At 43.8% G+C, this 12,670-nt stretch overlaps 1 protein-coding gene across 2 annotated transcripts in view; it reads right to left on the bottom strand.

Moving 5' to 3' along the window:
* Nucleotides 1-201: 201 nt before the first annotated feature.
* Nucleotides 202-12,670, bottom strand: part of LOC115128522 (KH domain-containing, RNA-binding, signal transduction-associated protein 3-like) — a 157,729-nt gene continuing 145,260 nt past the window's right edge. The window contains exons 8-9 of one of the 2 annotated variants that reach the window (XM_029658422.2): nt 3,353-3,411; nt 202-1,490 (exon numbers count right to left, since the gene is read on the bottom strand). In XM_029658422.2, the coding sequence (XP_029514282.1) occupies nt 1,396-1,490; nt 3,353-3,411 (154 nt within the window). In that variant the 3' untranslated portion in view covers nt 202-1,395. The remainder of the gene's footprint in view (nt 1,491-3,352; nt 3,412-12,670) is intronic. The other variant, XM_029658423.2, reaches the window with a different exon arrangement.

Raw genomic sequence — 12,670 nt, 5'->3', positions numbered from 1 at the left:
AGATTAAGATGTGCGAAAGAATACAGACACTGGACAGAGGAACTCTGCCTAGAAGGCCAGCATCCCGGAGTCACCTCTTCACTGTTGACGTTCACTGGAGTCGCCTATTCACAATTAGCCTTTTCAAATGATAAACTTGGATTAGCTAACACAATGTGCCATTGGAACACAGGAGTGATGGTTGCTGATAATGGGCCTCTGTATGATTATGTAGATATTCCATTAAACATGAAAACATCTGCCATTTCCAGCTATGATAGTCATTTACAACATTAACAATGTCTACACTCCATTTCTGACCAATTTGATGTTATTTTAATAGACAAACGATTTGCTTTTCATTCCAAAACAAGGACATTTCTAAGTGATCCCAAACTTTTGAACGGTAGTGTACATTATGGAATTTAAGAACGGAATTTAAGAACCTGTATTAAAGTTTCAATATTACCGTCAACATCATTCCTTGCAATGTTAGTTTTGTTAGTTTAGATTATTGTGTTTTTCTATTTATGCAAATACAGAATTACGCTCTGGAACACAAACTTCTATATTTCCAAAAGTTTATTGAGCATCAACCAAGAAGAACAATGTAAAGGGCCTACATAAGCGGATAAGGTTAATATGCTAATATACTATTTCTGTTAATGTCTCAAGAACCTGATTTATACAATGTCTAAAAGCATTTCAGGTATTAAAGCCCCCCAAAATATATGGATTGGAATGAATTATTAAGAGCTTTACCTAAAATGTCTTGCAGCTCTTGATTATTTTTTTCTTACTGAGGGTTTTTACACACAAAAAAAAGAAGAGTATGAGCTGAGATTGAAGATTGATTAAACGCGGGAAATTAAACAGAATCACACACATCTACAAGTTTTAAGACAGGAATAAAACAGTTGACACTATCCACAATGATTCCACGCCATGCTTTTATAAGCCCTTTAACATTAAAGAACTATCATTTACAAAAGGAGATAAAACAACAATATTTATTTCAGGATCTTTTCTGATTGGAAAGGTTTCATTTGCAAGGGACAGGCAAAAATATCTACAATACTTCACCTCTCTACAACTAAATCACTAATATATTACCAATGACCAATCACTCTATAACCGGGTCCAGAATATTTAGATATCTACTTGTTTAGGAGTGGGTAGATGACCTAAATTATACACATTATTCCCGGTGGAAACAGTCTTGACATCATACCAGGGTCTTCCGTTTTTTAAACACATGTTTACGATTGATTTCAAGGTCTTTACCTTCATCATTTCCTCTGTGTTATTGTTTGGTTTTGTTTGTGTTTTTATTCTAAAAAGAAGGGAGCGTCCGTATAAAATCCATTACTTGACGACACATCCATGAGGGATTGTGCGGGTTGTTGTATAATCAGTTCAATATCTGGAGTAGGGCGTCTCTCTGTACACTCCCTTGGTCGTTCGTGCAGCTGGCGCCTTGCCACGATTACTTGTCCAGTCCTCCTGACCTGCTTTATAGGGAAACAGCCATAAGGAACACTTCTACACTTCTACACACACACACACACACACACACACTCTCTTGTGTAACTCAGATTTTTATGATGTCAACAGGTTATTGGAACAATATTTTATCATTTTTTCCTTAGACTGGAACTGAGGTAAGAATTCAGCTATCATGCTTCAATCAGGCATCAAACCTGTCAAAAAAAAGTTGAATTATGTCAATGGACTAACTTTCTGAGTTATTTGAGAGACTGAAACAACAGAAGAATCCCGGCCTCTGTAGTTCAAACAGACAATCCACCAAGAAGCTTGTCATTAACCTCGAAGGATGCGTTTAGATAATTGAAACAGAAGATCAGATAGCTACTTGAAAAGAGCCAGTGTAGTGGCTCCTAACAAAAGGTCACAATAACCATTAGCCCAAATCAGACCTCATTCAGGCCCTCTGCTGTCTATGTGCCAAGTGCCTGCTACATCGATGGCAGCCTTTGTGTGATCTCTAGCCAGCAGAGTCTCATCCGCGGAGCAGAGCAGAGGCTCACAAAGGACTGTTTTTCTCTTGACATGGTCTCTGCTGGCAGCCCATAACCAATAGTATCTAATAGTCTCTAAACCTGTCACACTTTCTCTGACACTGAGAGACAGTGACCAATGTAACCTTGTGGTTAGAGATCAACCATGCACCATCAACTCTGTTTATCGTTTAAACAGCGCCTTTCTTCGAACTGTCAAACACCTCTTTCTTTTCACCTGTTAGAAAGCATGTAGCATTGCACTGTTAGCCTCTGTGTGTTTGTCTGCTTCTGGAGGTTATTAACACTTTCCAGACAGACTTTCTCGCCACATAACTCGTGTGTTAATCTGTGTTGCAAATTGTAATATGAATAAGCTGCTGTTTCAGTTATAGTAATTAGGTGTGTCCTCACATCTGTCCTATTTCACAATTTGCTGTTGTTGTTGAATCCCACTTCCCCTGAAACAGCTCCAGAGAGGTGGTTCAGAGCCAGGGATCAGCCATTATTTGCAGTGACCCTGGAGCAATTAGATTAAAGGCGATTCGAACCAGAAATCTTTCGGTTACTGGCCCAATGCTCTTAACCGCTAGGCTACCCATCACCCTATGTTATGAGCAATTACAAAGTCGTTATGGACTGAAGAGAATAAAAGTCCTTTACTTTACAGATAGTGTCTGGTGACAACTGTGTACATTTACTGTGAAGTGCTATAAGAATTGACATCTGCCAAAGCAAGAGGAGACCTGGGTAATGAGATTACATTAATGGCTCAGGGACTGAGACGAGAACCACGCAGCGCTCAAAACATTTCACCAGAAAAGAAAGCCGTAGTTAAAGCTGTATTAGAAAAGCAGACGTCAAGGCATATCAGTTACTCTATCACTCATGGTCTACGTGTGAATACAGTCAGGACATTCTGTGGACGTAGCCATGCCCCGCTTTATAGAATTACTGTGTCTTTGTCAGACATCCCCAACCTTTATAATAACAGGATTGTGTTTGACATTGTCAGAAAAATGTACGTTGTTCATATAGAGTTGCGTAAAAGAGGCCTAATTCAGTTGTGGAACAGGATAATCACCAATAAATTATTTTACCATTAAAATGACACAGACCATGCCTCATGTTATACCATCACTTGGCATTCTGAATAATGCTAACAATACATCTACAACAAATCTGTCAAAACGCTTATATAGCACCTATTAGGGGGAAATTACATTGCCTGTGGGTTTAACAGCATTTAAAACTGCCGCGTTGATTGATGAAAAGAGGTCCATACTGAACAAGACAGGTGGTGTGTATGCATTTCAACAACATTTCACATTTGAATAAAGCAGTTAGCCACTGACCGTATGACTCGTATGATTCCTCACCGTTATCCTGTCCGTACTCATAATAATGGTCTGAGCTGTGAAAGGAAAGAAAGAGGAGACATCCATCAGAATCTCTTTCTAACAATAAAACGACATGGCCTTTAGGCCTTAATGGAGAACGATAGAGGAACATCACAGCACACAGCTATCAAATCATTACCTGGGATGAGAATGGCATGAACTGTTCGGGAAAGTGAAATAACGTCATCATGTACAGAATTGATGTACCATTCTGCTGTATGTAACCATAAACATATACTCTACATTACAAACATGCGCACAAGGTGTATACACATCATTTCTTTTCATAACTTCATAACTCCCTCCCTTACAGGATACAGTACACAATAGATCAGACAGCCAATATTCACTCAGCAGTTACAGTAGCTGCGGCTGTGCCTTCTGTGCTTCCACATGGCAATTTCCTGGCTATGTCGGTCTCCCCATATCCAGGATATGGAGCTATATATGAGAGATGGCACCTGTAATAAAAAAATAAAAAGGGAGGCCATCTTGAATTGTGGTTCATTTCTTTGCTATTCTTCATTTATTTCTCAGCAGTCCCTGTTGACTTGCTGACAGAACAATCGTGTGCTGGTATCATTCAGTATCAGTCCTATCATTCAAGCCCAGAAAGGTCATTCATCATAAGGCTGCCACAGAGCCGGCACATGCCACAGCTGAGTGTCACAGCTGAGTCTTCTCCCCGTCACCATCTCTGTCACCGTCAGGGCTGTAACTAGGGCTTCAGTCTTAGTGAGGTTCCGTCCAGGACATTTTTGGAATGTTGAAGTTCATTTACTGCATTTCTATATAATAAAAATGTTTTAAAATGCTATTTGGAGAACAGCAAAACAAGCAAAAAATGATCACCGTGGCTGCTGTAGGTTGATTCACCTCAGTCGATTTACCAACACATAGCCTATTAGCTATACGATTGTAATGTATATCCCTGAAAGGGGGGTGAAATATGATTCACACTGACACGTAGCATCTGTTCAGTCATTTGTAATGATGACTTGCGTAAAATCATCAACTCGTAACATAGATGCAGTATATACATAGAGTTCACATTTGTATTCCTGGGCGTTACTAATCTAGCTCTGCATAAACAGACATCAATGGAGTGCACCGATGATCGTATCATCACATTCGCCTGAGTTATTAGAATATGACTTTCAATTCTGTATCGATATCAGTGATGTTGTGGGGGGGAGGGGGGGGGGGGGAGTGGGTAACGGGTCAACTTTCGACTCCAGTGGATGATGGAGACAAGAACGCACAACCCCCCATATAAATGAAAACGTATGAACTGTATTGTTTGCAGTTTGATTGCATTTGAATCTAGGCCTATAGCGAAGATAGGACATGCGGAGATGTTCATATTGAAACATATCTTCTTCTTTTTTATAGAGTCATTATGAGAACTTAGTAGCCTATTTTTTTCTCCTGCTGAGCTAGGCTCTGTTTACCGTCAGCCTCTTACTTCATCCTTCTAGCTGGCTAAGTAATACTAGCTAGAGGCCTTTAACGTTACTGCAATAGAAGTGTCTTCCGGCAGGTAGCCACCTAACTGACTGTATCTATAAGCAACTATTAACCAGTTTTTGTTTGTTTGGGGGTGGCTGTAGATACGGCAGGAGTCACGGGACAGTTATAAAATGGCCTTTTGTCCGTTATCTCACAAACACACTGCCTTCAGCGTCTCTAGTTGCCCACTAGAGCCGACTCCGAGTTGGGGTAGTTCGTTTAACTTCTCAGGCCATCGGCCTGTTCGGCGAGAGGGCGGAGATAGCCGTTTGAGAGAGTGGTAAATGTGCTGATAAAAAGGCACACCCGGGAGGCAAATCCAGGGGACGCAAGCGAACATAACGAACCCATCCTCTGTTCATGATTCCACTCGTTTGCAAAGCGTCAGGCGCGATTAGAACTCAGTCAGATCAAGAATATAAGCATTCTGAGCTTTAATCAACACCGGGAGCAGTCTTAGATTGTTGACCCGTAATTGATTTACTTTATTGTGTGCAAAATATATATTTCTATTATTATTTTTTTTTTTTGGTGTCCTCATACGTAGTTATGGCCCTGGTCTCCGTGCCTGTCAGTCTGGGGCTTACCCCTCCTCTCTCTGGTTTAGTGCTGGAGGTGACACTAAAGGCCCAGCTGTACACCAGATCAACAAAAAAGGATGACTTTTATGATTTTCGCGTTTCAAAGCACTTAATCACTATTCAACTTTGATTGGCAGCATGTTGATAGTTTTTTTTAAAGAAACTTAAAGGCACAAACTGACATGAACAATTGAAATTCATATTAGGGGACGGAGGGGGGAGGGAGGAAACGTCTATAGTTGTGGATCTATAAATGTCTGCTTGAGACATTGTCCAGAAAAGGCATTCATGTTGGGTTTCTTCCCCGGGGAGATCATTGACTTGGCATGAAGATTGCATTGCTCACACAGCTCATGACTCAACCAGGGAACAATAACAGCAGAAACAAAGGCAGGCTTTTTCCTCTTATCTAAACTGGACCCCTGCTAAGATGTGAGTGAATATTTATGCTCTGTGTCCACAAAGAGATACCAGACTTTGTTATTCAGAGTGTGAGGTTTTCCAATCAACCCTCACAGCAGAGGTACCACTGTGAGTCTTACACTGGTGTCCAGCTGCTGATATATACCTGACACCACTCGTCATGGCTTTAGAGAGAGAAACCGAGAGAGAGACAGAGAGAGAGAGAAATAGAGAGGGTGAGAGAGAGACACAGGCAGAGAGAAAGAGAGACAGAGTGATAGAGAGAGAGACAGAGAGCGAGAGAGAGTGGGGGGGGGTAGATGTGGAGGGTGAAGGAGAGAGAGCGCAAGAGAGAGAAAGAGATGCAGCAAATGAATGCATGTTCTCTCTTTCTGTGTCTTGTACACTATGAAACACCTGACATGGTGTGTGGTAATTTGATTTCACACCATGTCTCCATACTGGGGTATATTCTTCCCAGAGAGGAACCCCTCTGAATATACACTCAACTACAAACCGTTCCGCTAGAGTACGCCCTGGGAAGCTGAGGGGCTAAACAAGCGGCTTATCCTTCCTGTTGGTGTAAAGCTAAAGGCTACGAGGACCAATAGCTGCTGTCAGGTCCTCAGAGAGCTGCCAAGTCAAAGCTTTCCCCTTTCACAAGGACGAGAGGAGGACTCCCAAAGCTGTTAGGCACCTCTAATTTCTGGGTTGACATTTTGTCAATATCCTCACACATAGCCTCTCTCTACCAATGTCCTTTTCTCCTCTATTACCATGGTCTGGTCAGTGAGTCCTCAGGCCTCAGCTACGCCCTGAAGGGCAACGATCCAGGTGAAACAAAAGCTTCAAGTAAAATACAGGTTGTATCCCAAATGGCACAGTCAAACGCCTCCTAGCACTTTTATAGTGGCCCTTTGTAGCTCAATTGGTAGAGCATGGTGCTTGTAATGACAGAGTAGCGGGTTTGATTCCTGGGATCACCCGTAAAATGCATGCATGCCTGACTGTAATTCGCTTTGCATAAAATTGTCTGCTAAATGGCATGTATTAAAAATCATCAATTAACACTAAACTCAGCAACAAAAAAAAACATTCTCTCACTGTCAACTGCGTTTACTTTCAGCAAACTTAACATGTGTAAATATTTGTATGAACATAACACGATTCAACAACTGAGACATAAACTGAACAAGTTCCACAGACATGTGACTAACAGAAATTGAATAATGTGTCCCTGAACAAAGGGGGGGGTCAAAATCAAAAGTAACAGTCAGTATCTGGTGTGGCCACCAGCTGCATTAAGTACTGCAGTGTATCTGCTCCTCATGGACTGCAACATATTTGCCAGTTCTTGCTGTGAGTTACCCCACACTTCCACCAAGGCACCTGCAAGTTCCCGGACATTTATGGGGGGAATGGCCCTAGCCCTCACCCTCCAATCCAACAGGTCCCAGACGTGCTCAATGGGATTGAGATCCGGGCTCTTCTCTGGCCATGGCAGAACACTAACATTCCTGTTTTGCAGGAAATCACGCAAGGAACAAGCAGTATGGATGGTGGCATTGTCATGCTGGAGGGTCATATCAGGATGAGCCCGCAGGAAAAGTACCACATGAGGGAGGAGGATGTCTTCCCTGTAATGCACAAGCTCAGCCCAGACCATAACGGACCCTCCACCTCCAAATCGATCCTGCTCCAGAGTCCAGGTCTCGATATAACGCTCAGTCCTTCGACCATTAACGCGAACCCGACCATCACCCCTGGTGAGACAAAACTGCGACTCGTCAGCGAAGAGCACTTTTTGCCAGTCCTGTCTGGTCCAGCGACAGCGGGTTTGTGCCCGTAGACGTCATTGTTGTCTGAGATGTCTGGTGAGGACTTGCCTTACAGCAGTCCTACAAGCCCTCAGTCCAGCCTCTCCAGCCTATTGTGGACAGTCTGAGCACTGATGGAGGGATTGTGTGTTCCTGGTGTAACTCGGGCAGTTGATGTTGCCATCCTGTACCTGTCCCGCAGCAGGTGTGATGTTCGCATGTACCAATCCTTTGCAGGTGTTGTTACACGTGGTCTGCCACTGCCCCAGCCTCAGTCCCAGTCCCAGTCCCAGCCTCAGTCCCAGCCTCAGTCCCACAACAGACAATCTCAAACAAACAAACCATTTATAGAGGATACCTTGTCTCATGATCAGGAATCATGGAATCTGACTCCAGACCTGCTCGTCCACAGGTATACCTACCGGCTGGCTCTCAGGTTTACAGGTATCCTCTATAAATGGCTGATCCTAAGTACTGATGTTGTCGTTTGCGGCGCCAATAAACAGATGGTGATGTTACATCTGAGTGATGTAGTACATGTCCCTGGTGGACTTTGTTTTCCTACACAGCCAGTTTTCTTCTTCTGTTGCTCTGTGATAAACCTGCAGAGATCTGCTAGGCCATTTAGAGAGGATCCAGAGGTACTGAGAATAACAATCTATAGTCAGCAGTCATATCCAGAGGAGAGGAGACACTAAATATTTCATAGGTTTTCCAATGCAGGAGGAAGAACATTCAGGGGGAAATATTCATTAGATAGCGAGCATTTAACATAATTTTGATAGCGAAATAACTCATTTTGATAAAGGATATCCTTCACTCTCAGACTATGAAAAATGACATGACTACCTTTATATATATATATATATATATATTTATATATTTAACCAGGCAAGTCAGTTAGGAACAAATTCTTAATAACAATGACGGCCCTGGGCCAATTGTGCGTCGCCCTAAGGGACTCCCAATCACGGCCGGATGTGATACAGCCTGGATTCAAACCAGGGACTGTAGTGACGTCTACTGAGATGCGGTGCCTTAGACCGCTGCACCACTCGGGAGAGTGGGTACAGTATGTATGTTGTATTTCATGGATTAAGGCTCTGAAAGAAATACAGCAAAAAGCTAAACCAGACTAAAATAGATTCAAACATAAACAGACAGAAAAGGAACTGTACTTGGGAGAATGTGTCCTGTATATTATCCAAAATGAGGATGGTGTAATTGTTTTTGAAAACTCCCTCAAGGATATGCTGTTGATTGCTTGTCTCCACAGCTGATTGCGTATGCAATAATCAATGTTGGACCCTTGCTGCGATGTCAGAAGGACTGAACGTTAAGTCATCCATATTACATTCAAATTCACCTCAGATTGTGTCTTGGTCAACAGATGGGCAGGTGACTGCAACGTTATTACGGCCCAACATATAGACTGAGGTTATATCCCCAAAGGACATCCTATCCCTTATATAGTGTACTACTTTTGACTAGGGTGCATAGGGCTCTGGTCAAAGTAAGTGCATTATATAGAGAACAGGTTTCCATTTGGGATTCATCCTCAAGTTTTTCATCATATTCTCTGCGATGCTATAAACTGACATCATTCTGAGAGTGTCTGGAATCTTTCCAAGACAACACTTGAGACAGCAACAAAAACTCTCGTTAGGCCTTACAACATTAAAATATCTCTAGCTCTGAAACAAATTAGGGCAAAAGACTGACGTTGCCTGTCAAAACAAATGTTACAAACTGCTGAGAACTGAATTAGAACAATATTAAAAGGATCAAACTTGCAAATAAAGTTATTACAGAAAGTACCCATCGGAGAACTGCATGACCTCTGGTCCTTAGATAGAAATCAATTACGTTGTGTTAAACTAATTAACTCTCTTGAACTAATGTACTTCTGTGTGTTTTCAAAGCCTGAAATACCAGCCACATATTTCCTAGGCCTATTCATGCCTAGATCTGTACGTTTCTATAGTATAACGCTGATTTCTCGGGTACTTTCCACAACTGATTCACACCATTGTGGTCTACATTGGTACTCTGTTCACATACTGTTGGTGGACGACCCACCAAGACTTGCCAATCAGACATCCATAACTGTTCTCTCCCCTGTGCTCTGTCCTACCTCAAAATGGTTCTCTCCCCTTCGCTGCTATCTCCACAAGTCCCCTGTGCTCTGTCCTACCTCAGAATGGTTCTCTCCCCGTCACTGCTATCTCTACAAGTCCCCTGTGCTCTGTGCTACCTCAGAATGGTTCTCTCCCCTTCACTGCTATCTCCACAAGTCCCCTGTGCTCTGTGCTACCTCAGAATGGTTCTCTCCCCTTCACTGCTATCTCCACAAGTCCCCTGTGCTCTGTGCTACCTCAGAATGGTTCTCTCCCCTTCACTGCTATCTCCACAAGTCCCCTGTGCTCTGTGCTACCTCAGAATGGTTCTCTCCCCTTCACTGCTATCTCCACAAGTCCCCTGTGCTCTGTGCTACCTCAGAATGGTTCTCTCCCCTTCACTGCTATCTCCACAAGTCCCCTGTGCTCTGTTCTACCTGAGAATGGTTCTCTCCCCTTCACTGCTATCTCCACAAGTCCCCTGTGCTCTGTCCTACCTCAGAATGGTTCTCTCCCCTTCACTGCTATCTCCACAAGTCCCCTGTGCTCTGTCCTACCTCAGAATGGTTCTCTCCCCTTCACTGCTATCTCCACAAGTCCCCTGTGCTCTGTGCTACCTCAGAATGGTTCTCTCCCCTTCGCTGCTATCTCCACAAGTCCCCTGTGCTCTGTGCTACCTCAGAATGGTTGTCTCCCCTTCACTGCTATCTCCACAAGTCCCCTGTGCTCTATCCTACCTCAGAATGGTTCTCTCCCCTTCACTGCTATCTCCACAAGTCCCCTGTGCTCTGTGCTACCTCAGAATGGTTCTCTCCCCTTCACTGCTATCTCCACAAGTCCCCTGTGCTCTGTCCTACCTCAGAATGGTTCTCTCACCTTCACTGCTATCTCTACAAGTCCCCTGTGCTCTGTGCTACCTCAGAATGGTTCTCTCCCCTTCACTGCTATCTCCACAAGTCCCCTGTGCTCTGTCCTACCTCAGAATGGTTCTCTCCCCTTCACTGCTATCTCTACAAGTCCCCTGTGCTCTGTGCTACCTCAGAATGGTTCTCTCCCCTTCACTGCTATCTCCACAAGTCCCCTGTGCTCTGTGCTACCTCAGAATGGTTCTCTCCCCTTCACTGCTATCTCCACAAGTCCCCTGTGCTCTGCCCTACCTCAGAATGGTTCTCTCCCCTTCACTGCTATCTCCACAAGTCCCCTGTGCTCTGTGCTACCTTTTACCTCCACACCTCCACACTTGTCTCCTGTATTGAGTTTTACAACTGTTCCTAGGGGATGTGTCTGCCCTTTAAAATGCTGTCACAGCTAGCCCAGTAACCGCGGCCCTCCTCCCTGTAACCACGGCCCTGTGGGAGCAGGCTGACGAGCCAGGGAAGAGGAAGGGAAGAGGCGAGAGGCCCCTGTAGTATTATAGGTGTCAGGAATGAAATAACACTCTGATCCAAACCGATCTGTGTGTGTCCAACCTCTGTATGACCTCACCCAGAGCAACACCTGTCATCCTCCTCATTTACCTACAGGGAGATCACCCCCTATCTGCTAACACAATGAAAGTCATTCTCCTTCAGTCTCTCCATTCAGCTGACCTTCCAACTGCTTAATAATACCCACACATCTACCAACCTGGCTTCAGGTAATAATAACGTTGGGTTGGGTCGGTGTTTTAAATGCCGTAGAAAAAGGCTATGATGGCGCTCATACCGAAGATTGACCGCTATTGACTGGTGCTGAAGCTGCCATGGATGTCATGCTGATTTGGCATTCCAAGATGTTCCTCCAGGCTTTCCCTCTCTTCTGAAACATGTAAATGTCTCCGAACTACTGAGAAGAACCACCGTTTAGCTAAAAGTCTCATGTTTCAAGGTTGTGAACCGTTTCATATTTCCTTTCAATGTGGATCTGCTACATTCCTGTTGACTAAATATGTTATACAATGTTGTTTAGGTTATTATCAGCAATTACAATATGAAAACAAGTTACATATCTTGTATTTAGCAGGAATAGTATGTCCACCTCAATTATGTCTAATTCCCAAAACAAACTCTCCAGAATGGTTACCCTCTTTCCCCGCCAGGCATAAGGGCTGATATCATACTAGAGACACTGGAGAAACCAACTGTAGTAAATTGCTCTGCTTGTTATCCTGCAGCCAGTGAAGTCCTGCCTGCCTGCCGCCCAGCCAGGGCTCTGATGTGGTTGGTGACTGTGCAGTGAGCTCCTCAGGCTCTGTGAGGCATTGTTAGGGAGACGTCTTGTCCATGGATCCAGTCTAACACTCCCCTGGGTCCTTCCCTGTTCCAGCCCTGCTACCGCTCTGACCTGCTCAAGCTGAGATTGGGCTCCGGGGTAAAACAGGGCTGTACCTTTTGTCCATCAGCAGATCTAAATTGGATGACCTTAAAAAGGAAATGTTCTGTACCGTATGCACTATAGACCGCAGTATTGTACTGTGTATACTGTACACACTGGCTTTGCAGTGTGGTAAACGAATGGTTTAGGAAACAAGAAAGTCTGTTTGAAAATGGTGCGACAAACAAAAAACATCCAGTCAGCGGCAGTCCTCTGGGTGCAAACAGGTCGTTGATGAGAGAGGTTGAAGGAGAATGGTGTGGTGGCGGCGGTAGTGTAATGGTGTGGGGAATATTTTCCTAGCACACGCTAGGTCCCTTGATACTAATTGAGCAATGTTTGAACACCACACCTTGTAGAATCCATGCCCTGAAGAATTCAGGCTGTTCTGGAAGCAAAGGGGGGTCCGACCCGGTACTAAGTGGGTGTACCTAATAAACCTATTATGGTGTATCGTCACCATGCATTCTAAAGAAGAACTCAAAGGGTCTTGTC

Source organism: Oncorhynchus nerka, linkage group LG4 (genome assembly GCF_034236695.1).
Source record: "Oncorhynchus nerka isolate Pitt River linkage group LG4, Oner_Uvic_2.0, whole genome shotgun sequence".
Lineage (NCBI taxonomy): Eukaryota > Metazoa > Chordata > Actinopteri > Salmoniformes > Salmonidae > Oncorhynchus > Oncorhynchus nerka.
Note: the sequence above shows the minus strand (reverse complement) of the source record. Positions and strands in the feature narration are given on the sequence as shown.